Source organism: Coregonus clupeaformis, chromosome 29, assembly GCF_020615455.1.
Source record: "Coregonus clupeaformis isolate EN_2021a chromosome 29, ASM2061545v1, whole genome shotgun sequence".
In the NCBI taxonomy this organism is placed as follows: domain Eukaryota; kingdom Metazoa; phylum Chordata; class Actinopteri; order Salmoniformes; family Salmonidae; genus Coregonus; species Coregonus clupeaformis.
In genome coordinates this window covers 40,321,487-40,345,018 of record NC_059220.1, presented here as the reverse complement: position 1 = coordinate 40,345,018, position 23,532 = coordinate 40,321,487, and the positions used below count along the sequence as shown (strand labels likewise).

General features: G+C 43.1%; 2 protein-coding genes across 4 annotated transcripts; both read left to right on the top strand.

Annotated features, from left to right (window-relative positions):
* The first annotated feature begins 304 nt into the window (after nucleotides 1–304).
* LOC121571683 (hydroxyacid oxidase 2) lies at nucleotides 305–7,167 on the top strand. Of its 3 annotated transcripts, XM_041883293.1 has the most exons (9): nucleotides 305–406; nucleotides 1,432–1,492; nucleotides 3,964–4,116; nucleotides 4,249–4,400; nucleotides 4,779–5,062; nucleotides 5,390–5,614; nucleotides 6,479–6,637; nucleotides 6,726–6,795; nucleotides 6,928–7,167. In XM_041883293.1, exons 2-9 carry the CDS (start codon nucleotides 1,473–1,475, stop codon nucleotides 6,981–6,983), a joined length of 1,119 nt encoding a protein of 372 aa, XP_041739227.1. In that variant the 5' UTR covers nucleotides 305–406; nucleotides 1,432–1,472; the 3' UTR covers nucleotides 6,984–7,167. The 3 variants fall into 3 exon arrangements, with proteins under 3 accessions (XP_041739227.1, XP_041739229.1, XP_041739228.1); XM_041883295.2 differs by lacking the exons at nucleotides 305–406; nucleotides 1,432–1,492 and adding an exon at nucleotides 2,583–2,672; XM_041883294.1 differs by lacking the exons at nucleotides 305–406; nucleotides 1,432–1,492 and adding an exon at nucleotides 2,785–2,891.
* Nucleotides 7,168–9,351: 2,184 nt separating this feature from the next.
* On the top strand, nucleotides 9,352–19,600 carry LOC121571684 (kelch-like protein 9). Its single transcript, XM_041883296.2, has 9 exons — nucleotides 9,352–9,508; nucleotides 10,146–10,230; nucleotides 10,435–10,768; nucleotides 15,786–15,918; nucleotides 16,264–16,460; nucleotides 16,618–17,440; nucleotides 17,547–17,660; nucleotides 18,461–18,669; nucleotides 18,962–19,600. Exons 2-9 carry the CDS (start codon nucleotides 10,226–10,228, stop codon nucleotides 19,247–19,249), a joined length of 2,103 nt encoding a protein of 700 aa, XP_041739230.1. The 5' UTR covers nucleotides 9,352–9,508; nucleotides 10,146–10,225; the 3' UTR covers nucleotides 19,250–19,600.
* The last annotated feature ends 3,932 nt before the right edge of the window (nucleotides 19,601–23,532 follow it).

Here is a 23,532-nt window from a genome sequence, read left to right as displayed (position 1 = left end):
TTGCTCAAGGGAACATGGACAGATTTTTCCCCTGGTCAGTTCGGGGATTTGAACCAGCAACCTTTCTGTTACTGGCCCAATGCTCTTAAATGCTAGGCTATCTAACTCACAGCCACCCAACCACCCATACATACAATTGATGAGAAGGGTTGCTATGCTATCCTATCTGCCCCCTCTTTATCAGGCATGTACAGAGAGAGAACAGGGGCCACATACTGCTGACAGGGGAGGTTAGTGTTGAGCCAGTGTGTGTGAGTGGGTGGTGGGGGATGGTATCAAAGGGATTCTCCCAATGGGAGGGTGTGGAGCTAGAGTTGCCCTGCCCCTGACACTGTCCTGCCCTGCACAGGTGTCACATGAGAGGTGACAGGCTACGAGAGCAAACCAGGTCAGGGTAAAGGACAAGGTAAGACACCTCACATCTTTTCCTCCTGTGTGGTTGCCCCCAGGGCCTTTTTACATCAGCTAGGCCTATAATAACATAGCAGAGCTAGGGAGAGAGAGGGAGAGGGAGAGAGCGAGAGAGACTGTAGACAAAATTCCGATGTACGTTGCTCAATAACACCATTACTGCCTATTTATTTTTGGAAACTGATATGTAGCTGCGCTTTCTTTGATTAATATCAAAACATCTGAAATCATAATCATTTACATGGTGTGATCTTCAGTAAACCAAATCTTGAAATAAATAGTCAAAATGTAATTTTATTTTATGTTATTTGCACTTTTCCATTGAGTTTATTTACTTATAATACACACAGCTGCTCTTCTTGAAATGTATCATAACAATGTTGAGAGCGCCTAAATGACCGATATTGACAAGTGTAGAGAGGTAGGTAGCTTAACATTCATCATCTATAGGACAAAGGCTAAAATTACTTACTTCGACTGTTATTTGTGGAGAAACGTTAACATAGGCCTGGTCGGATCTGAACATTACCTGCAAGTCTATCTTGCACATTCTAAAGAAGACAGAATTAATCAGAAACAGTATGATCATTGTTTGAACAACTAATCTAAAGGTTTTTAATGAAGGCCTCACAATTCAACACAATGCATTTTACAGTAGGCCCCTATGCATTTGAGATACAGTATTATGTCAATGGCCATTTTCATTTGAATGGCAGTTTGTACTGTACATGTCATGTTCTCTCACTGAATGTGTGATGGCCTGGGATATAATACAGGTTGAGATTGAACAGCTCTGTGTACAATACCTTTATTCAGTATTACACTGCCCTCAAGTGTTCATAGATCACATTGTTATCAACCATAGCATGGGAGACGGACAGGCCAAAAGATACACACTCTGCACAACAAACAAACATGAGTTTTTATGATTAGCATTTTTTGGCATTGTTATATTTGAGGTTGACTTTATTTTGGAGCTATTGAATCGGGGGGATCATTTTTATCTTGATTTTCTTCCAGGTTATGACGCTGCCAGGAGTGTTGAAGTCCATTCAGAGACTATGAGCACCAGCTGTAATCGGTGAGTGGTTCTCCATGGATGGCTGCTCAGGTCAGCGGGTCAGATACAGTCACATACAGTATACTCAGATAAAACTGTAGGATAATAATCTCAGTCAGGCAAACTCAAAGATAAACCTATGGCAGTTTTATATCTGAGGTGTCACTGACAACCCTGTGATCATTTGGTATGTAGGCCACAGTAGCGCTACAAGTTTTTTTAATTTACCTTTATTTAACTAGGCAAGTGAGTTAAGAACAAATTATTATTTACAATGACAGCCTACACCGGCCAAACCCGGACGACACTGGGCCAATTGTGCGCCGCCCAATCACGGCCGGTTGTGATACAGCCTGGAATCGAACCAGGGGGTCTGTAGTGACGCCTCAAGCACTGAGATGCAGTGCCTTAGACCGCTGCGGCACTCTGGAGCCCGTACAGTAGGTCTATAAAAGTCATTGACCACCCTACTGTTACAGTACTGTTACTGTAGTGCTTTGTGTTACTGACCATGCTGCTGTTTACCACATTCTGTGTGTTTTATATGTAGGCCTAGTATGTATGTCCCCATCTGTGCTGTAGTATGTAATGTGCGACCCCCCTCCCCTCTCTATGGCTCACTGTGGCATCAGCACATTTCCAGCCTCTGTAAACACAATAACCCCAAAGGTCACAGCGGGGTCACACTCACTGTCAGTGTTAATCTCTGTGATAGTTTTATTGAACTCACACAAAAGCATACAAACACACAATAGGAAGAGAACTAACTATGAGCTGCATCGTCAGACACCAGACATTTCAGAATGGAGTTGGTGTCATAAGGACTAGAGTACAGAATGATATTAGTAGATCCTTCAAAATCAATACCAAAATGTATTTTGAAGCAAGTGGGATTGATGAAATGTTGCTGAGATCGACTAAAATTACAATCTGTTACGATGTTATGAGGTTCATTCTAAGGTTTATCAAATTTTGTTTGGGTGCATTGGTGTTTTCAAATGACTAAGATGGCCTCAGTCTATTGAAAATTGTTAATATTTAATGGAGTTCATAGTACAACACCGCCAAGATGAGAGATGCACTGTTAACCATTTGTTGACACTTTTACAGAGCTCTTTTCAGAATAAGCAGTTGCCTGGTTTTTAAGGCTTGCTAGGGTTGCTATTTGTGTTATTATTCACCATAGCCTATGTGTGAGAAGGTAGGCCTGTATCTTCCCCTAATAAATGTGTTGCATAGATAAATTGTTTATTTTTGCGTGTTTTACACCCCGCCCTCTGTCTGTCTGTGTTCAGTCGGCGCCGTGTGTGTTGCATTTTTTGCTGTTTCACTCACGTGTGCGCCTCTATTGACTTAAGTTTCCATCGAAATACGTTTTTTCCCGACACAGATTGACATTTCGTGAAATGACAACGACTAGGTGAATAAATAGCCTGTTAACGTGGCAAACTAGTTACGCTACTCAACTGAAGGAAATGAGATTAATATGCTACTGTAATTTAATTTTTACATTTTAGTCATTTAGCAGAAGCTCTTATCCAGAGCGACTACAGTTAGTGAGTGCATACATTTTTTTTTTTTTTCAAATTTTGTTTGAAAAGGAAAAAGAATGAATGTGACTGCACTGTTATGTTTTCTGGATAACAAATTGTAAATGGTTTATTGTGTAGATTTCTTGCTCTGCCGTGGTAATTGTTTAGTATTGTGCTAGTCCAGTAGGCATTTTTACAAATGAAAAAAAAAACTGGTGTTGACAAGTAGGCTAGTTTAGCATTTTGTCCTTAGTTATCTTTGGGTAATTTGAGGTCATCCCTGTGCACACAGATCCAAGCCCAGCTGTATTTCCAATGCAGTTTGTTTTGTTGTTGCATTTAAAAATGCTGTTATCGAGGTAATTTCCTTAGTAGGTGACATCAGAGGTTAGCATGTGGGAGAAGTGGGAGCTCAGGATGATAGTGGTCTACGGGGCGGCAGGTATCTTAGTGGTTAAGAGCGTTGTGCCAGTAACCGAAAGGTCGCTGGTTCTAATCCCCGAGCCGACTAGGTGAAAAATCTGTCGATGTGCCCTTGAGCAAGGCACTTAACCCTAATTGCTCCAGTAAGTCGCTCTGGATAAGAGAGTCTGCTAAATGTACTTGGAGGGCCATTCAAGTGGATTTTTTCCAGTCGTATGTGTTAAATTTCCACTTCCTTCTTGGTTACGAACGCAGCATTAGCCCCCAGGTTCTGGTGACGCCACTGAATGTATTTGTGTATTCGTGTGAAATATGCACCAGAAGCTGTTTGCAGTTATTGTATGCGTTTAAACTGCACAATTTACAACTCCATTCAGCTCACAACAAAGAACAGTGTTTTTACTGTGTTAAATCTCCACCAATGCCATAACTATTTCTCCATTCTACTTTTAATACAGGGTTCCTGATAGTGTAATTGACATATTGATAGCATTTCTTTACACCTGCTGTCCCTGACAGTGATTATATATCCTACAGAGAGGGAACCTGCTGTGCTGAGATGGCTATGGTATGTCTCACAGACTTTGAGGAGTATGCCAAGGAGCACCTCTCCAAGGCCACCTGGGACTACTACGCAGCCGGAGCAGACGAGTGCTGCACAAGGGATGATAATCTGCTGGCCTACAAACGGTAGGTACCTCTCCCATCCTTTAAACTACAGTAGCCACAATTCAATGTCAGTCACTAACATCACTCAATAACACGACACCTCAAACTTTAGTGCTTGGAAGATCCAAAATAATCACTTTGTCTCGGTCCCAGGATCCGTCTGCGACCACGGATTCTACGGGACGTGTCGATGAGTGACACCAGGACCACGGTGCAGGGCACAGAGATCAGCTTCCCTGTGGGCATCGCCCCCACTGCCTTCCACTGCCTGGCCTGGCATGAGGGAGAGATGGCCACCGCCAGGGGTGAGGACTAGGAGGGGTTTAACAGCTGTAGAGGTTGAGCTCTGTAGGCCAGTAGCTTTGTTGTCACTGAGTATCCTAGGGGTGGTTCACTCAAAATCTCTTTCTCTTGTTTACTATTGCTCTTGTTTACTATTGCTAATACTGCACAATTTAAACACTTGCCCCCCAATTGTGCCTTCCTGTATTATACTTATGTAAAAAAAACAAATCTACTGAGCCATTTACTTTATGTTTTGTATTCTTATCTTGTATTATTTCTTATTGTTGTTGCATTTTCCAGAAGGAACCTGCAAGTAAGCATTTCATTGGACGGTGTATACCATGTGTATCCTGTACATATGACTAATAAAACTTTAAACTCTCTTTCTCTTTCCTCAGCTACGGAGGCAGTGAACACCTGTTACATCACCAGTACCTACTCCACCTGCTCTGTGGAGGAGATCGCGGCTGCAGCGCCTAACGGCTACCGCTGGTTCCAGCTCTATGTGTACCGGGACAGAAAGCTGTCTGAATCCATCATTCACCGTGTGGAGGCCCTGGGCTACAAGGCCTTGGTCCTCACCGTCGACGTGCCCTACACCGGGAAGCGCCGCAACGATATACGGAACCAGTTCAAGCTCCCGCCGCACCTCAAGGTCAAGAACTTTGACGGGGTCTTCCAGGTAAATATTTTTAACAGTAATGATTTTGCCATAAAATCATATAGGGACGGTTTCCTGGACAAAGATTACGTCTAGTCTTGGACTAAGAAACACTTTCAATGGAGAATCTTAATCTGTGTCTGGGAAACCGGCCCATAGTGCCATAATAGAGAGACAGTAGCTGCTCTAGAATTATTTAAGTATAATCCAACTAATGCATTTCCCATGAGGCCTCCTTCTGTGTGTATGTGTTCTGTTATGTACTGTACTGTGTTCTGTGCTTTACTGTGTTCTCTATTGTATGCGTCTGTCGTGTCTGGGTGGGTGTCCCTCTGACTCCTTCTGTAGGAGGCTGCGGGTCCTGCGGGTGAGGAGTATGGGGTCCCTGCCAACACCCTGGACCCCTCCATCAGCTGGAAGGACGTGTACTGGCTTCAGTCTCTCACCCGCCTGCCCATCATCATCAAAGGCATCCTGACGAAGGAGGACGCTGAGCTGGCTGTGGAGCACGGCGTCCAGGGCATCATCGTGTCCAACCATGGAGGACGCCAGCTGGACGGAGGGCCCGCCACAGTAAGAAGGGGCACAGAGTATATAACTTCATCCTCATTTCAACTCTATTTGACCCTACAGTCAGCAAGCCATTTTGTTTATGAAATGTTGATATTAAAGAACCGGGTTGTAGTCCCGTGTAGCTCAGTTGGTAGAGCATGGCGCTTGCAACGCCAGGGTTGTGGGTTCAATTCCCACGGGGGACCAGTATGAAAACATTTATGCACTCACTAACTGTAAGTCGCTCTGGATAAGAGCATCTGCTAAAATGTAAATGTAAAATTTTCCATTTGATTTCAATCACTTTTTGACCGCACACCTTTTCATACATATTTGCCCATGTTAGAAGTGGTCAGAAAGTGAAATTTTGGACCTGAATGCCAACACATTCAAGAGATAGAAGTGGTCAAAGTTGACCCATTTTGCAAAACACACCATACCATGAGACATCCATGTCCTCATCACTGGAAAAGATAAACAGTTGAGTTTGATATCATTTAAAAGCTTAGAAACAGGGTTGTGAAACTATTTTAGATATTTTCTAAATGTAATGTCAATTATCAAAAAATGTCTAAACTCCCATTTCTTTTATTTTCGCATGTGTCCAAACTTAGACCCTATTTTACATAATCTGAAGTGTTTGTGTTGTGCCAGCCATCGGTTTAGACACAGCATGCTCTTGAATACAGGGTGGGTGTCATGTTTTGGCTGATAAATGTACTAAAAGGGAATACAATATAAATGTCCACTTTCAAATGGTACCACAAAGACGGTTGGAGGTCCACACATCAGACAGCGTTGATTTGAATGGGAATATCAGTTGTTTTAAATTATACTGTTAATATTCCATAGGAAGTTTCCTCTGCTCTCTTCTCTACCACATAGATAGATGCCCTGTCTGAGATTGTGGACACAGTGCAGGGGCGGATCGAGGTATATCTGGACGGGGGCATCCGCACCGGTAGTGACGTGCTGAAGGCTGTAGCTCTGGGAGCCAAGTGTGTGTTCATCGGCAGGCCGGCTGTGTGGGGCCTCGCCTATAAGGTAACTATTAACGTTGTGTGTGATCAACCTACTAACTTGAGATACTGAGAATAACAAACTGTCTTGCTGCTTATGTTTGTTCCCTCAGGGTGAAGAGGGGTTGAGGGAGGTACTACATATCCTCAACGATGAGTTCCGTCTGTCAATGGCTCTGTCTGGTGAGTGAGGAACCAAACTTCTTACATAATCATATTTTTTCCAGTCTGAGATTAAAACCCCTTGCTTAGCTATTATTACCTCAACCTCATAACAATGCAACACCAATGTTTTGTTTATCTTTCCTCCCTTAGGGTGCAGGAACGTGGCTGAGATCAACAGGAACCTCATCCAGTTCTCCAAACTGTGACTTAACAGCAGGGGTCGCCAGAACCAGCCTGACGAATAAAGACGGCAGCAATACAGCGCTATCCATTCAATCAGTAGAACTTCCAATTAAACCAGAATTTGGGACAACAAAATGAAACCTCTCATATGAATCATAATGAACTGAAACTGAATCTGACATCAATCTAATAAATCCTAGATTTGAATAGTTTCATCCAATGTGGCTGCCTTAGTTCTTGTGGAAAAATAACCAGACATATTTCAATAAGCAGCTTCCATATGATATAACCAACAAAATATGTTTTTCACTCAGCTGTTCCTAACTCTCAATGGCTGCCGGCCCCCTGTCAACCCATCTATGAATGAGAGAGGCCTGATATTGTGTCTCTGATGAACAGGGTTGGCAGAGAATATGGTGACTAAAGAACAGTGCCTTCGGAAAATATTCATACCCCTTGACTTATTCCACATTTTGTTGTGTTATATATTTTTTATCCCACCCATCTACACAATAAAGACAAAGTGAAAACATGTTTTTCGATTTTTTTCTGCAAATGTATTGAAGATGAAACAAAGAAATATCTAATTTACATACAGTAAGTATTCACACCCCTGAATCACCTTTGGCAGCGATTACAGCTGTGAGTCTTTCTGGGTAATTCTGTAAGAGTTTTGCACACCCATTATTTACCCATTATTATTTTCAAAATTCCTCAAGCTCTGTCAAATTGGTTGTTGCTAGACAACCATTTTCAAGTCTTGCCATAGATTTTCATGCAGATTTAAGTCAGAACTGTAACTTGGCCACTCAGGAACATTCACTGTCTTCTTGTTAAGCAACTCCAGTGTAGATTTGGCCTTGTGTTTTAGGTTATTGTCCTGCTGAAAGATGAATTAATATTCCAGTGTGGTGGAAAGCAGACTGAACCAGGTTTTCCTCTAGGATTTTGCCTTTGCTTAGCTCCATTCCGTGAATGTTTTATCCTGAAAAACTCCCAAGTCCTTAATGATTAGAAGCATACCCATAACATGATGCTGCCACCACTGTGCTTGAAAATATGGAGAGTGGTACTCAATGTGTTGTATTGGATTTTCCCCAAACATAACACATAGTATTCATGACAAAAAGTTAATTGCTTTGCCACATGTTTTGCAGTATTACTTCAGTACCTTGTTGCAAACAGGATGCATGTTTTAGAATATTTTATTCTGTACAGCCTTCCTTCTTTTCACTCTGTCAATTGTGGAGTAACTACAGTGTTGTTGATCCATCCTCAGTTTTCTCCCATCACAGCCATTAAACTGTTTTAAAGTCACCATTGGCCTCATGGTGAAATCCCTGAGCAGTATCCTTCCTCGGAAGGACGCCTGTATCTTTGTCGTGACTGAGTGTATTGAAAGAACATCCAAAGTGTAATTAATAACTTCACCATGCTTAATTTGTTTTAAAAAATCTAAAAATATGATTCCACTTTGATATTATGGGGTATTGTGTGTAGGCCAATTACAAAAACATCTGAAATTAATCCATTTTAAATTCCGGCTGTAACGCAACAAAATGTGGAAAATGTCAAGGGGTGTGAATACTTTCTGAAGGCACTGTAAGTGAATTGTGAAGGTGAATTTGCTTTTAGATCAGGGATCCATCAGTCAAAACAATTTAGAGGGTGAAATGATTGATCCCTTCTGGTTTGATTGTAATAACTGTTCTGGCTGGTGAGGTGGAATAAGGTTGTGAATACAGCAGCGAGAGGAGTGTGGTTGGTTGGTTGAAAGAGTGATGTAACGGGGCTGTTTGGCATTCCAGTTCCTAATCCTCTGAGAACAACAGCGTGATTTGATTCAGAACCCTGGAGACACAATGAGATGAGAACTACTGTAAAACCACTTTGAGAATAAAATATATTTTAAAATACTTTCTGCCTCCTGTCTTTCATTTAGTTTTGTTTGATGCTACAATATTTGATGGTGTTTGTTATTTGTCTCCTCTTACAATTTAATTCACATTTCTTTAGATATGACATCTTTAAAACATGAGATAATAATGGGATTCAAAAAAATGATTGTAAGAAACTGTAGTGCCACATTTGACACTGGAGAAGTATAGGAGTCTCTAGGGACTGAAAGGATGAGCAACAACCCACTAGGCACACACTGGTTGAATCAAAGTTGTTTCCATGTCATTTCAATGAAATTACGTTGGACCAACGTGGAATAGACATTGAATTGACGTATGTGCCCAGTGGGAAGTCATTGTATGCATCTGTCTTTACAACAACTAATGTGTAAAAATAAGAGTGGGGAAGGCTAGGACAAAAAGAGAGAGAAAGAGAACTGACACAGGAAGTGGCTAAGGTCTTGGTTAGCTGTGAGAGAATGACTGTGTTGCTGCTTACCCCACTCTACATAACGGTTTCACTCTGCATCCAGCTGCTGCAGGGAGACATTTAGTGATCTGTAAAGCATTTAATAGATTGCTGTACGTTGGTTATATGTCAGAAGAAGGCCTTTTGGTTAAGGAGAGCCTGTTGAAAGAATAGCTTCAAGGTAGGTTCCTTCCTTTCCTATCATTTCTGTTAATGCAGGTGTAAAGTTTGTACACTTGATAAAGAGTACAAAGTCTTGCACAGAAACTAACTGCCATGACCCAAAATAAAGAATATAAATACAAATAATGAATACGTAGTGAGGCGAAAGCTCAGAGTTCAGAGGCTACTGAGTTAGATCTAATAAACACTACTGTTATCCACATGAAACATCAACCAATGTGGAAGTATTGAAACAACACCACAGCACGATAAATCAAATAACATTTTATTGGTCTCGTACACATCTTTTGCAAATGTTATCACAGGTGCAGAAAAATGCTTATGTTTCTAGCTCCAACAGTGCAGTATACTTAACAATACAAAATTAAATTAAGAAATTAAGAAATATGAGATACTGCAACATAATCAAGTTGAGGACAACAATATTAAAATAGAGAAGTTAATGAATGAAGTTACAGGAGTTCAATGTATTAACATTTACAGCGAATACACATAGTATAGTAACAATGTTATCAGGAAAGCCCCACATCTGCATATGTGCCCTGGGCCTGTTGATTAAGGGAGTCATACTGCCTACCAAACAAATTACACATAAAACAAAGACATACTCAACAGTTTCATTTCCCATTTTGTAGCTTGTTCAGAGTGAAGAGGCTCTGAAAAAGAAAACAGCAAATTATTGTGCAACAGGAAATCCAGCAACACATCAACTGATATGGGGTAGGCTAATCCAATTTTATGGGTCATCTTTAGGTAATTTAATTGTAGATTATAGTGACTAAATACTGTACATTCCATAACGATCAATATTAGAATGTACTTGCTTCTGTAATCTGCAATGTGAACTGCCAGCAGTGGACTAAACTAATACAGTAGCTGAAGATGTTACAGCAGCACAAGGACCCCAGTTGTTTTGTGTTCCAGGGGCAGTGGTGAGGAGAAGGAGAGAGGGCAGGGGAAGCTTCACAGGAGACTATCTCGTCTGGGGAGCAGAGGCTCTCTTAGAGAGGCCCCCAGACCTCCACCCCAACCTGTCCAACCCCCAGCACCATCTCCGGCCCCAGCCCCAGCTCCGGCCCCAGTTGACAGACCCACTCCCACTCCCCCAGCACCGAACCCTCCAACCCCTCCAGCCCCAGCACCTAAACCATTGGAGCTTCCCCCGAAACCCCCTGATATCAACCTGAAGCCAAGCCTCCCTCCAAGGCCTCTAACCAGGGTGTTCAGCAGCAATGAGCACGGCACTGCAGTCCTACAGGTACAACCCAGCCTCACCCCTCATACACCAGACAGAGTTATTTAAAGGTTATCGGGGTTATTACTTAGCTGTGAATGTTGTCAAGATGTACAGTGCCTTGCAAAAGCATTCATCCCCCTTGGCGTTTTTCCTATTTTGTTGCTTTACAACCTGTAATTTAAATAGACTTTTATTTGGATTTCATGTAATGGACATACACAAAATATTCCAAATTGGTGAAGTGAAATGAAAAAAATAACTTGTTTCAAAAAATTCAAAAACATAAATAACTGAAAAGTGGTGCGTGCATATGTATTCACCCCCTTTGCTATGAAGCCCCTAAATAAGATCTGGTGCAACCAATTACCTTCAGAAGTCACATAATTAGTTAAATAAAGTCCACCTGTGTGCAATCTAAGTGTCACATGATCTCAGTATATATACACCTGTTCTGAAAGGCCCCAGAGTCTGCAACACCACTAAGCAAGGGGCACCACCAAGCAAGTGGCACCATGAAGACCAAGGAGCTCTCCAAACAGGTCAGGGACAAAGTTGTGGAGAAGTACAGATCAGGGTTGGGTTATAAAAAAATATCTGAAACTTTGAACATCCCACGGAACGCTATTAAATCTATTATTAAAAAATGGAAAGAATATGGCACCACAACAAACCTGCCAAGAGAGGGCTGCCCACCAAAACTCACGGACCAGGCAAGGAGGGCATTAATCAGAGAGGCAACAAAGAGACCAAAGATAACCCTGAAGGAGCTGCAAAGCTCCACAGCGGAGATTGGAGTATCTGTCCATAGGACCACTTTAAGCCGTACACTCCACAGAGCTGGGCTTTACGGAACAGTGGCCAGAAAAAAGCCATTGCTTAAAGAAACAAATAAGCAAACACCTTTGGTGTTCGCCAAAAGGCATGTGGGAGACTCCCCAAACATATGGAAGAAGGTACTCTGGTCAGATGAGACTAAAATTGAGCTTTTTGGCCATCAAGGAAAACGCTATGTCTGGCGCAAACCCAACACCTCTCATCACCCCGAGAACACCATCCCCACAGTGAAGCATGGTGGTGGCAGCATCATGCTGTGGGGATGTTTTTCATCGGCAGTGACTGGGAAACTGGTCAGAATTGAAGGAATGATAGATGGCGCTAAATACAGGGAAATTCTTGAGGGAAACCTGTTTCAGTCTTCCAGAGATTTGAGACTGGGACGGAGGTTCACCTTCCAGCATTTAAATGTATTGGAATGACCTTGTCAAAGCCCAGACCTCAATCCAATTGAGAATCTGTGGTTTGACTTAAAGATTGCTGTACATCAGCGGAACCCATCCAACTTGAAGGAGCTGGAGCAGTTTTGCCTTGAAGAATGGGCAAAATCCCAGTGGCTAGATGTGCCAAGCTTATAGAGACATACCCCAAGAGACTTGCAGCTGTAATTGCTGCAAAAGGTGGATCTACAAAGTATTGTAAATAGTCATGCACGCTCAAGTTTTCAGTTTTTTTGTCTTATTTCTTGTTTGTTTCTCAAAAAAAGTATTTTGCATCTTCAAAGTGGTAGGCATGTTGTGTAAATCAAATGATACAAACCCCCCCAAAAATCTATTTTAATTCCAGGTTGTAAGGCAACAAAATAGGAAAAATGCCAAGGGGGTGAATACTTTCGCAAGCCACTGTATTAGGATCCTAGGACGATTATTTTCGTTATCTATCTGAATGGTGGCCAACACATGCACATATCAATAGGACACATTGGGAGATAGTCATTCCGTTTTGTACCGTAAAAACTGTGATTATATGTAGAAGCCAGACAACATAGTTTAAATTAAGCCTTTAAAATGATAGATCAATATATCCCAAGCAAACGGGAGAAAGTGAGCGGTTAGTAATACACAACAGCGAACCAATCTGTGAGTAAAGTGACGCTGAGACTCAAACCCAACAAGCCATGGCTTCCCTTAGAGGAAAAGACAAAGAACAACTTGGAGATGCAAATGAGCGCAACGAACAGCTGACGGATATCCAGGAAAACATAGCTAAAATGCTCTCAATGCTCACCCCCCCCCCAAAAAAAGTAGATTTGCTCGAAATGTATCAAAACATGTTTTTCATGTGTTTGATACCATTCCATTCCATTCACTCCATTCCATCCATTATACTCCATTCCAGACATTATTATGAGCCGTCCTCCCCTCAGCAGCCTCCACTGGTGTCTGTGAATATGAATGGGAGAGTGATGGAGGGTGAATATGAATATGTGTAGGAAGGATGGGTGTGCGGCGGCATCGGGTATATGTTGTGTGTGAATGAATGAGAATGGATGAGTAAGCAGATAAATAGAGGGGTGTAAACGTGTTTGAGAAGAAGGGAGGGGGGAAAAGACGGCGGTTGGGATAAACTTAGCCTGGGTGGGTAAGGGAGGGCAAGGAGGGGAGGTGGTTGGGTGGAGGGGGCAAGGATGGGTAAGGATGGGAGGGTGGTACAAGCTTGGCTTGGGGGGGCAAGGGGGAGTAAATATGAGCGGTGGAGATACGTTTGGCTTGGGTGGGGTAAAGGTGGGAGAACAGGGAGGGGGTGGTAGAGAGGGATGGATCTGGTTTGGGAGAAAGAGAAGAAAGGACTTAATTATACTACAATGTCATTGTATTTGGGGGTTTTATGACTTGTAACCCATTGTAAAATGAATAAGTGTTCTGGACAGATTAGGAAAGGATGTCGAATCATTATTATTCCTTGTTTGTAATTACAACTAAGATTTAATGGTGGTTATTGGTGAGAATGGAGGGGCCATATCCAGAGCATTGGGATGGGGTGACTGGGACACGCTCAGACACTTCTCTGAGGTGTGCGTAGGGCCTCCACGCATCCCATTTCAGTCTCTCGGAGGACCCACTCACCCCAAGTGGACCCCCACCAACCACTATACTTATATTGAATTTATAACGTAATACAAACCAACCACAGTACTTAAGTGGCAGTCTTTCTTCAAATGTACAGTACCAGTCAAATGTTTGGACACACCTACTCATTCAAGGTTTTTTCTTTATTTTTACTATTTTCTACATTGTAGAATAATAGTGAAGACATCAAAACTATGAAATGTCCCCTTCCTGTTTGCACTGGCATTTGAACCGCTTGCAGAAAGACAGTACCCAAATGTAACAGGTATCAGTATTGGTAGATATAAATTAATATAAACTAAACTTATTTGCATATGATCTCCTGATATACCTGACCAATATTGAAAACTCAATGCCCCCTTTGCTAAAAATATTTTCAGACTACTCAGAAATCTCAGGATTTAAAATATACGTGGAAAAAAACTAAATAATGGTCATAGGAAAAATAATAACTTAAGATCTACAGCTATTCTTTAAGTGGACCACACATTTTTTTTTTTTGTATTTAGAATGCTTAATAAGTGACAACAAACAACATGCATAAAGATAACTTTATCCCATTACTCAACAATATGAAAGCAGATCTAATTTAATTGAATAAACTTCCCAGAAATCTTACAGGTAGAATAAACCTCTTTAGAATGGCATGGCTGCCAAAGTCTTTGTTTTTATTTTCGGTAATACCAATTACCCCACCGAAGACATTCTTTAAAAAAGTACACTCAGTCATAACAGACTTTATATGGGCAAGTAAAATGAATAGAATAAAGTCTGAGGGTGGTTTTAACCTTCCAGACTTGGAATTGTATCAACTTGCTACCCAACTTGCTACTTGCGACATATAGTAAAATGCACTAAAGAGGAACAAGTGGTACATATTGAAGATGCGCATGTTCATCCCCAGAATCTTTTTACGTATCTATTTTCAAAGGATAAAGCTAAGAACATTAACAACTTCATAGTTAAGAACACTATAACAATATGGAAGAAAATGAAACCTATTCTACAAGAACCAATGCCACTCCCTAAAAACACAACCTTATGGAACAATCCTTGGATAGCTTTTCAGAATTCGCCGATAAATTGGTCCACATGGAAAACTAAAGGCATTGAAACCGTAAATGACTTGGTAATAGGAAACACATTTATTTTCATGACAGAATTAAAAAGTAATTTTGGACTGACCAATGTAGATAGTTTCAAATACATGGAACTTAAAAGTTACATATCAGATTTGAAATCTTTTGGACATCAGAGCAACCTGGAGGGAATCTTAGTTGAATCAGAAAAGGATGTTTATATGATAGGGAAGATATACAAAACCTTGCAGGGAGCACATCCAACTACAATCTCGTAGAAAAAAATACAATCTATTGGAACCAAGATTTAAGAAGAATGGATGTTGGCACAAGATGGAGGGAAAGTTGGAGCATAAGTAACGAAATTACAATTAACTAAAATGTATGCTTAATCCAGTATAAACTAATGTGTAGAATTTATTATACAAGAAACTAAATTCACAAATTCTACAGCACAACAGCAGTCATGTCATAAGTGTAAAACTAATAATGACTCAATAATCCATGCTTTCTGGGAATGTTATAAAGTCCAGAAGTTGTGGGCAGAGCTAGAAAGTTGGCTGTCAGAAGTATTACAATGTAAACGTACTTTGAAACTCTCTGTCTGCATATTTCAAGACATGGCATATGGGGGTGTAGTGAGATACCCAATGGGCTGGACGATTCTCTTCTCATCACTCATCTTGAAAAAACATATACTAAAAACTTGGAAATCAATCCGGCATCATTAACACAATGGAAAAATCTAGTGATTTATTACTGAATTATTGAAGTAGCATGGGCGACTGAGAAAAACAAATTGGTACAATTTTAGGCCAAGTGGCAAACAATAACTAGGGATGGGGATGGGGGTGTGAGTATGCGCGTCTGGGCAGATAAGATGTAGTCATTGTTTGTATGTGTCTGTATGTTGTTGTACTTATGTATAATTTTGTATCTGGAGTGAAAAATATATATATATATTATGAATGAAAAATATGTATGGTGGCTTTCACCATTAGACATTGGAGGGGATCCAGACCATTCATGGAAGATTAATGTTGTTCTTCCTTTCAGGGGTTTCAGTTGTTCAGAGGTGATGAGACTATGTGTGATGTCATCCTGGTGCCTGGGGACAGCAGTGACACCTTCCCAGTACACAGAGTCATTATGGCCTCCGCCTGCGACTACTTCAAAGCCATGTTCACTGGTTAGTCTGTGATAAATAACATTCAATTAGGTTTTTCAATTATGTGCAATATGTTAATATATTTCAATATGTCAATATATTTAACTGGTGATTGTTTCACAATGTGTGATGGAGAGCAGTCATCAATGGCCTATGCTCCCAAAGGAGCGATGGGCCTAAGTAAGTAAGTAAGTAATATTTTTAGGGCTGAACCTATGAAAAGGCTCTCTCTTACTGTATTTGCTCTCATCACGTCCACTCAGACCATTTTCAAACTATGTTTGAAAATACTTGCACTCTTGCACCATTAACTGTAACAGCATTCACCCTCTATATCTCTCCCTTTCCCTCTTTCCCTCTCTCTAGGGGGTATGAGAGAGCAGGAGATGAGGGCGATTAAGCTCCATGGTGTGAGCAAGACAGGTCTGAAGAACATCATAGAGTTCATCTACACATCCCGGCTGAGTCTGAACATGGCCAACTTGCAGGACACTCTAGAGGCTGCCAACTTCTTACAGGTCCTCCCCGTCCTTGGCTTCTGCAACGAGCTTCTCAGCACTGAGGTGAGTGGATCAGGTTACTTACTGGTACTGAAACAATTAACAGGTGGATGGGCGGGATGGGTGGATTGAAGAGTCAGTGAAAAGCATGGCCAATGTAAAGACAGGCGACCTGTCACATGTTCATCCAGTCTTGTCTGGTTTCCTGTGTTTGTGGTAGATCACCATTGATAACTGTGTGGAGGTGGAGCGCATCGCTGGGGACTTGCTCCTGGAGGAAGTGCAGGCCCACATTGGGAAGTTTGTGTGTCAGAATCTGTCAGCGCTGCTGCAGTCTGGCCGCTACCTGCAGCTTTCTGAGCCCAGCCTGGCCAACGCCCTGGCCAGCGACAGCCTCAAGGGCTTCTCTGAGATGGAGCTGTACCGCATCGCCCGCTCCTGGCTGGACCACGACCCCCCCACCCGCTGCACCGCCGTCTATTCCCTGATGCGGCACGTCCGCTTCCCCCTCATGACCCCCATGGAGCTGCTCGAGATCTCCCAGGAGGACGAGGGGTACGACGACGGCAGGGCGGCCATGATGCGCTCGGACACGGCCTGCGTAAACCTCCTGCTAGAGGCCAGCAACTACCAGATGATGCCCTTCCTCCAGCCTTGCTTACAGACAGATCGCACGCGCATCCGGTCCGACGCCACACACCTGCTGGCGCTGGGCGGGGTGATGCGGCAACAGCTGGTGGTGAGCAGGGAGCTGAGGCTGTACGATGAGGAGAGCAGCCACTGGAGGGCGCTGAGGCCCATGGAGGTTCCCCGCTACCAGCACGGTGTGGCTGTGCTCGGGGGCTTCCTCTACATCGTGGGCGGCCAGAGCACCTACGACACAAAGGGCAAGACGGCGGTGGACAGCGTCTACCGCTATGACCCACGCTTCGACCGGTGGCTGCAGGTGGCCTCGCTCAACGAGAAGAGAACCTTCTTCCACCTGAGCGCGCTGAAGGGGAAGCTGTATGCTGTTGGGGGCAGGAACACCTCAGGAGAGATCGGTGAGGCACTAGTGTACTGGAGATATTTTTACTGCAATCTGTTACACAGAAATAGTGATCTTTAAGGTGCATATCGAGTGAATTTACGTTTGTTTTACTCTTTCAGACACCGTGGAGTGCTACAACCTCAGAAAGAACGAGTGGACGTTCGTGTCACCCATGATCGACCCCCACTACGGGCATGCTGGGACAGTCCATGGTGACCTGATGTATGTCTCAGGTGAGTTTCTCAAACCACTGACAGTTAGAATACAAACTTACCAAACAGTTAAAACCTACAATGTGAAGGCTTGAATTGACTGTGATTGTTGTCCTGATGCAATCAGCTCAGTCAGACCAGAGAGGTTTTCAGTTAATGAATTCAGGCAAACAAAGGCTGTGTTGTTGACCTGTTTTAATCCACTCTCGCCGCTTAACAGTTTTGATAGACTTTAACATAACATAGTAGTTCTGGACCGTTATCATTCTCATCTTGGTCGATTTCTATGATGGTCTCCTAGCAACCTTGGAGTAGAAACCAGTTTCTCGTGTTGAGAACAGAAGTTAAAAAGTCTATGCAGAAAATGTCATCGGAGGCATGGGGACATGTAGAGGATGGTGTAATGGAGTAATGGGCACAGCTCTCTGCAGCTCACAGCATCAGACCACATCCTTCCTGACTCAAACATGTCTGTTTTTCAAAGTAGGGCCCTACTGCTCCTGTCCCACTCTACGCTGGTGGTTGACGATGTGGGTAGAAGAGCACCTGACCACTGCCTCACCGTTCAGCCCCCTACACCATCACTCTTTTCTTCTCAATGTCCATCCTTTACATATGCTTCCAAAGTTACACTGCCCTCCCCTTGAACTCTCTCTGACTATGGTATATTCCAAGTCAGATGAAAATCGCACGGATGGATTTAAATGTTTGTCTTATTAAAGCCATAGTATATTAGTTTGTAGACATAAAACTGTATTTTAGTAAACATGTTTTCATGGTATCTATCTAATAAAACCAATGTGAACCCACTGATTCAACAGGTGGCATCACACGGGACACATTCCAGAAGGAGCTGTCGTGTTATAACCCTGAGACTGACACATGGAGTCATCGTGCCGACATGATGGAACTGCGTGGCCTCCACTGCATGTGCACGGTGGGCGACCGGCTCTACGTGATGGGAGGGAACCACTTCCGGGGCAGCAGCGACTACGATGACGTACTGGACTGTGAGTTCTACAGCCCCGAGGTAAGGCATGGCACAGGCCTTAGTTTTTGTCCAACAATATGATAAGCAATTTGACCACTTTGCCGATACCTTACCCTTATCCTAACTGTTACTTAACTAAGTCTTGACTTTGATGGTCACATGTCTGGAAGTTTTATGAACTTTCTGGGTTGGGCAAAAATGGCAACCAAACAAGGAACCAATTAAATTAGGAGAAAAGCAGAATTCTGTGAGGCAGCTAGCCAATCAGAGCTCAGACCTTATCATGTTGTTGTCCCAAAACAAAAGACCTGTGTTTTATATCTTCCCCCAGGTGGACCAGTGGACGGTGGTGGCAGCCATGCCATGGGGCCAGAGTGACGTGGGGGTGGCCGTGTTCCAGGGCCAGATCTACGTAGTAGGGGGCTATTCCTGGAACACCCGCTGCATGGTGGACATTGTGCAGCGCTACGACCCAGAGAAGGACGAGTGGGACCGGGTGTTCAACGTGCTGGAACCCCTGGGCGGGATCCGGGCCTGCACCATGACTGTGCACCTGCCTGAGGGTGCCGTGGACGACGGACAGATGCATGAGTGCCCGCTAGACACCGCCAAGAACTAAGAGCTGAGAGCAAGGACATATGGCTTTAGCCTCTCTGTGTTTGTGATGCTGAAAAATGTGACCTTTTTGCAAGTTTTAACTGTGGGAGAAGTGGAACGTCGAACATGAGCATTTCTGTAATAGGTCCGTACATTTCGTTGACTGATCGTTTCTAATCATTCAGTCTTTTGTGTTGGAATTATTTTAGTATCTGAATGACTTCTGCTTTGCTCTTTAATGTGAAACATTTCTCAAAAAGCTCGTTTTCATGGAGAATATGTTTTTCTAACTATAAGTGATGACTTAAATTATGTTTTATTGATAAAACAATATTTTGTATTGTATATGAATGACTAGTGTACTTAAATGAAAATAAAATGCATACTATTAATCATCATACTTTTCAAAGCAAACCAGACACCACACAATCTAACAAGTCAGCCCACTAACTAGTCTAGGGGCTTAATTGACCATTCGCTAAGCCCCGCCCTCCTTGGTTACTGTTGCAACCTCAGACAACCTTTTCCCGAGAAGCCCAATTCCCCATTCAACCATTGGCAAAATTCCCTTACAACGATCTCACACTGTGTTTCTAATACACAATGGAATTAAACACAGACTACCCCTTGCTAATTAGGAAACTCTTGGGTATGTTGTGGTGGACTGTCATTACAAATGCTTTACAGGAACCTGGTCAAATTTTGTTTGGAATATAGCAACCGGTGTTGGATCTTAATTTGATCACTCTTTTATTGCTGATCATTTTACTGTACAGCAGCAAATGCAAACTTGTAGTGTATTCAAGGTTTAAAAAGGCTTTTAAAGTTTGTAATTTCCACTTTAAAATGTCAGACTTGATTTGCCCTAACAAAAAATGAATCAACCCCAACAAAAAATGTCCATTAATTATAATTCACATAATAATTCACATTTCCTGTTGCAACAGGATAATTTTCCTGCTGTAGCAAACTGGCTCAAATTAAGATCTTACACTGAATGGCTCTGAATTCACTGTCAGCAGGCAGTCAAAGCTATAACCACTTTTGGAGCTAACTAGTGCTCTCAAATCGCATCCTGATGTCTACAGCAGATGGGAGAGGTATTCATAACATTGCTAACTTAGCTAGCTAACACATTTTGAGAAAACAAGGGCTGCAGTCCAGACACATTATTTTCTACCCCCTCAGCCCTCGCGCTAGCTACTTTCCCTCAGGGGAATCCCCATCGATACCGGATGCAGTTTGATTACCATCTTAAGTGGAGGTCCAATTCACAAACGTTGTCCCCTCGATTTAGCTCGAGGGAGCGAGTGAAGAACTTTGGCTGCGTTTCAAACTCAAAGTAGACAGACCTCGGCCCTAAACCCTCAGCCCTTGAATGACGTTTTACATCGTCACATCCGAGTGTACCTTAAATGTCCCTTGCCCAAGAGAGGGAGAGTGATGATCGGAGACAACGTTCTGGGTTGAGCTTAAAAACAACCAACCTAAAGCTATTAATGTACCTAGTAAGGTAACGTAGATAGCTAGCACTCCTGTCAGGTAGCTAGCTACAGTTACCCATAGCTGGCTAGCTAGTTTTATAGTTTGGTATTTTATTCCAATACATTTCAGAATTCCAAAAAATATGTTTATCAATCTAGCTACATTTTATAAGCTCCTTACTACGAGACTAAGCCAATTTGCCAACGCTAAAATCAGTGTCGTCTATATATATTTTTTTAGCAAGCCAGCTTCATAATTTTTTCGGACATACCAAAAATGTAGCCCTGTTGATTAAATTTGACACTTCGCGGCCACCAGAGTTTGACATGTGACTACAGTTTGCATTGAATTGTGGGTCATATCAACCACACAAGTGACCCAAGTTCTTCATTCGCTCCCTCAAGCTAAATCGAGGGCCGAGGGGGCAACATATGGGAATTGGATCTCCACTTAAAATGGCAATCAAACTGCAGCCGGTTTCAACAGGGATTCCCCCAAGGGAAAGTGGCTAGCGCAAGGGCTGAGGGGGTAAAAATAACATGTTTGGACTGCAGCCTTTGATCACTTGTGTGGTTGATATTACCCACAATTCAATGCAAACTGTAGTAATGTGTCAAACTCCGATGGCCGCGAAGTGTCCAATTTAATCAACAGGGCTGCATTTTCGGCATGTCAGTTAAAATTATGATGCTAGCTTGCTAAAAGATATAGATTACATAGATTTTTAGAGTTGGCAAATTGACTTAGTCTCATAGTGAGGATCCTATAAAACATAACTTCATAAACATATTTTGGGGAATTATGACATTTATTGGAATAAATGACCAAACTATAAAACTAGCTAGCCAGCTATGGGTAACTGTAGCTAGCTACGTTAGCTTGCTAGGTACATTAATAGCTTATGGTTGGTTGTTTTTTAACTCAACTTCAAGATTTCCACCAAGGATGTTGCCTCTTCGATCATCGCTTATGCAAGGGACATTTGATAAGGTACACTCGGATGTGACGATGTAAAATGTAATTCAAGGGCTGAGGGTTTAGGGCCGAGGGCTGTCTACCTTGAGTTTGGACTGCAGCCCTTTAAGTTATATTAAATGGCTAGCTAGCTGGTGTTAGCAACGTTTGAAATGGAAATGGAGACCTGGCATCTTTTCACTCCCTCCTCTCTACATTTTCTTCCTCTGTTTCTGCTGCTAAAGCCACTTTCTACCACTCTAAATTCCAAGCATATGCCTCTAACCCTAGGAAGCTCTTTGCCACCTTCTCCTCCCTGCTGAATCCCCCCATCCCTCTCTGTGGATGACTTCGTCAACCATTTTGAAAAGAAGGTTGACGACATCCGATCCTCGTTTGTTAAGTCAAATGACACCGCTGGTCCTTCTCACACTGCCCTACCCTATACTTTGACTTCTTTCTCCCCTCTCTCTCCAGATGAAATCTTGCGACTTGTGACGGCTGGCCGCCCAACAACCTGCCCGCTTGACCCTATCCCCTCCTCTCTTCTCCAGACCATTTCCGGAGACCTTTTCCCTTACCTCACCTCGCTCATCAACTCATCCTTGACCGCTGGCTATGTCCCTTCCGTCTTCAAGAGAACGAGAGTTGCACCCCTTCTCAAAAAATCTACACTCGATCCCTCCGATGTCAACAACTACAGACCCGTATCCCTTCTTTCTTTTCTCTCCAAAACTCTTGAGCGTGCCGTCTTTAGCCAACTCTCTTGCTATCTCTATCAGAATGACCTTCTTGATCCAAACCAGTCAGGTTTCAAGACTGGTCATTAATTGAGACTGCTCTTCTCTGTGTCACGGAGGCTCTCCACACTGCTAAAGCTAACTCTCTCTCCTCTGCTCTCGTCCTTCTAGACCTGTCTGCTGCCTTTGATACTGTGAACCATCAGATCCTCCTCTCCACCCTCTCCGAGTTACATTTACATTTACATTTACATTTACGTCATTTAGCAGACGCTCTTATCCAGAGCGACTAACAGTTAGTGAGTGCATACATATACATTTTTTTTTTTTTTTTTATACTGGCCCCCCGTGGGAATCAAACCCACAACCCTGGCGTTGCAAACGCCATGCTCTACCAACTGAGCTGCATCGCTGCCGGCCATTCCCTCCCCTACCCTGGACAAATTGTGCGCCGCCCCATGGGTCTCCCGGTCGCGGCCGGCTACGACAGAGCCTGGAGTTGGGCATCTCCGGCGCGGCTAACTCTTGGATTGCATCCTACCTGACAGGTCGCTCCTACCAAGTGGGGTGGCGAGAATCTGTCTCCGCACCACGTGCTCTCACCACTGGTGTCCCCCAGGGCTCAGTTCTAGGCCCTCTCCTATTCTCACTATACACCAAGTCACTTGGCTCTGTCATATCCTCACATGGCCTCTCCTATCATTGCTACGCAGACGACACACAACTAATCTTCTCCTTTCCCCCTTCTGATAACCAGGTGGCAAATCGCATCTCTGCATGTCTGGCAGACATATCATTGTGGATGACGGATCACCGCCTCAAGCTGAACCTCGGCAAGACGGAGCTGCTCTTCCTCCCGGGGAAGGACTGCCTGTTCCATGATCTCGCCATCACGGTTGACAACTCCGTTGTGTCCTCCTCCCAGAGTGCAAAGAGCCTTGGCGTGACCCTGGACAACACCCTGTCGTTCTCCGCTAACACCAAGGCGGTGACAGACACAGGAGGCGGATAGTTTGTATCTCAGATATATTTATTTTAACACAGACGGCAGGCAAAGGGCAGGTAGAGTCAGGCAGGTACAGGACGGCAGGCAGGCTCAAGGTCAGGACAGGCAAAAGGGTCAGAA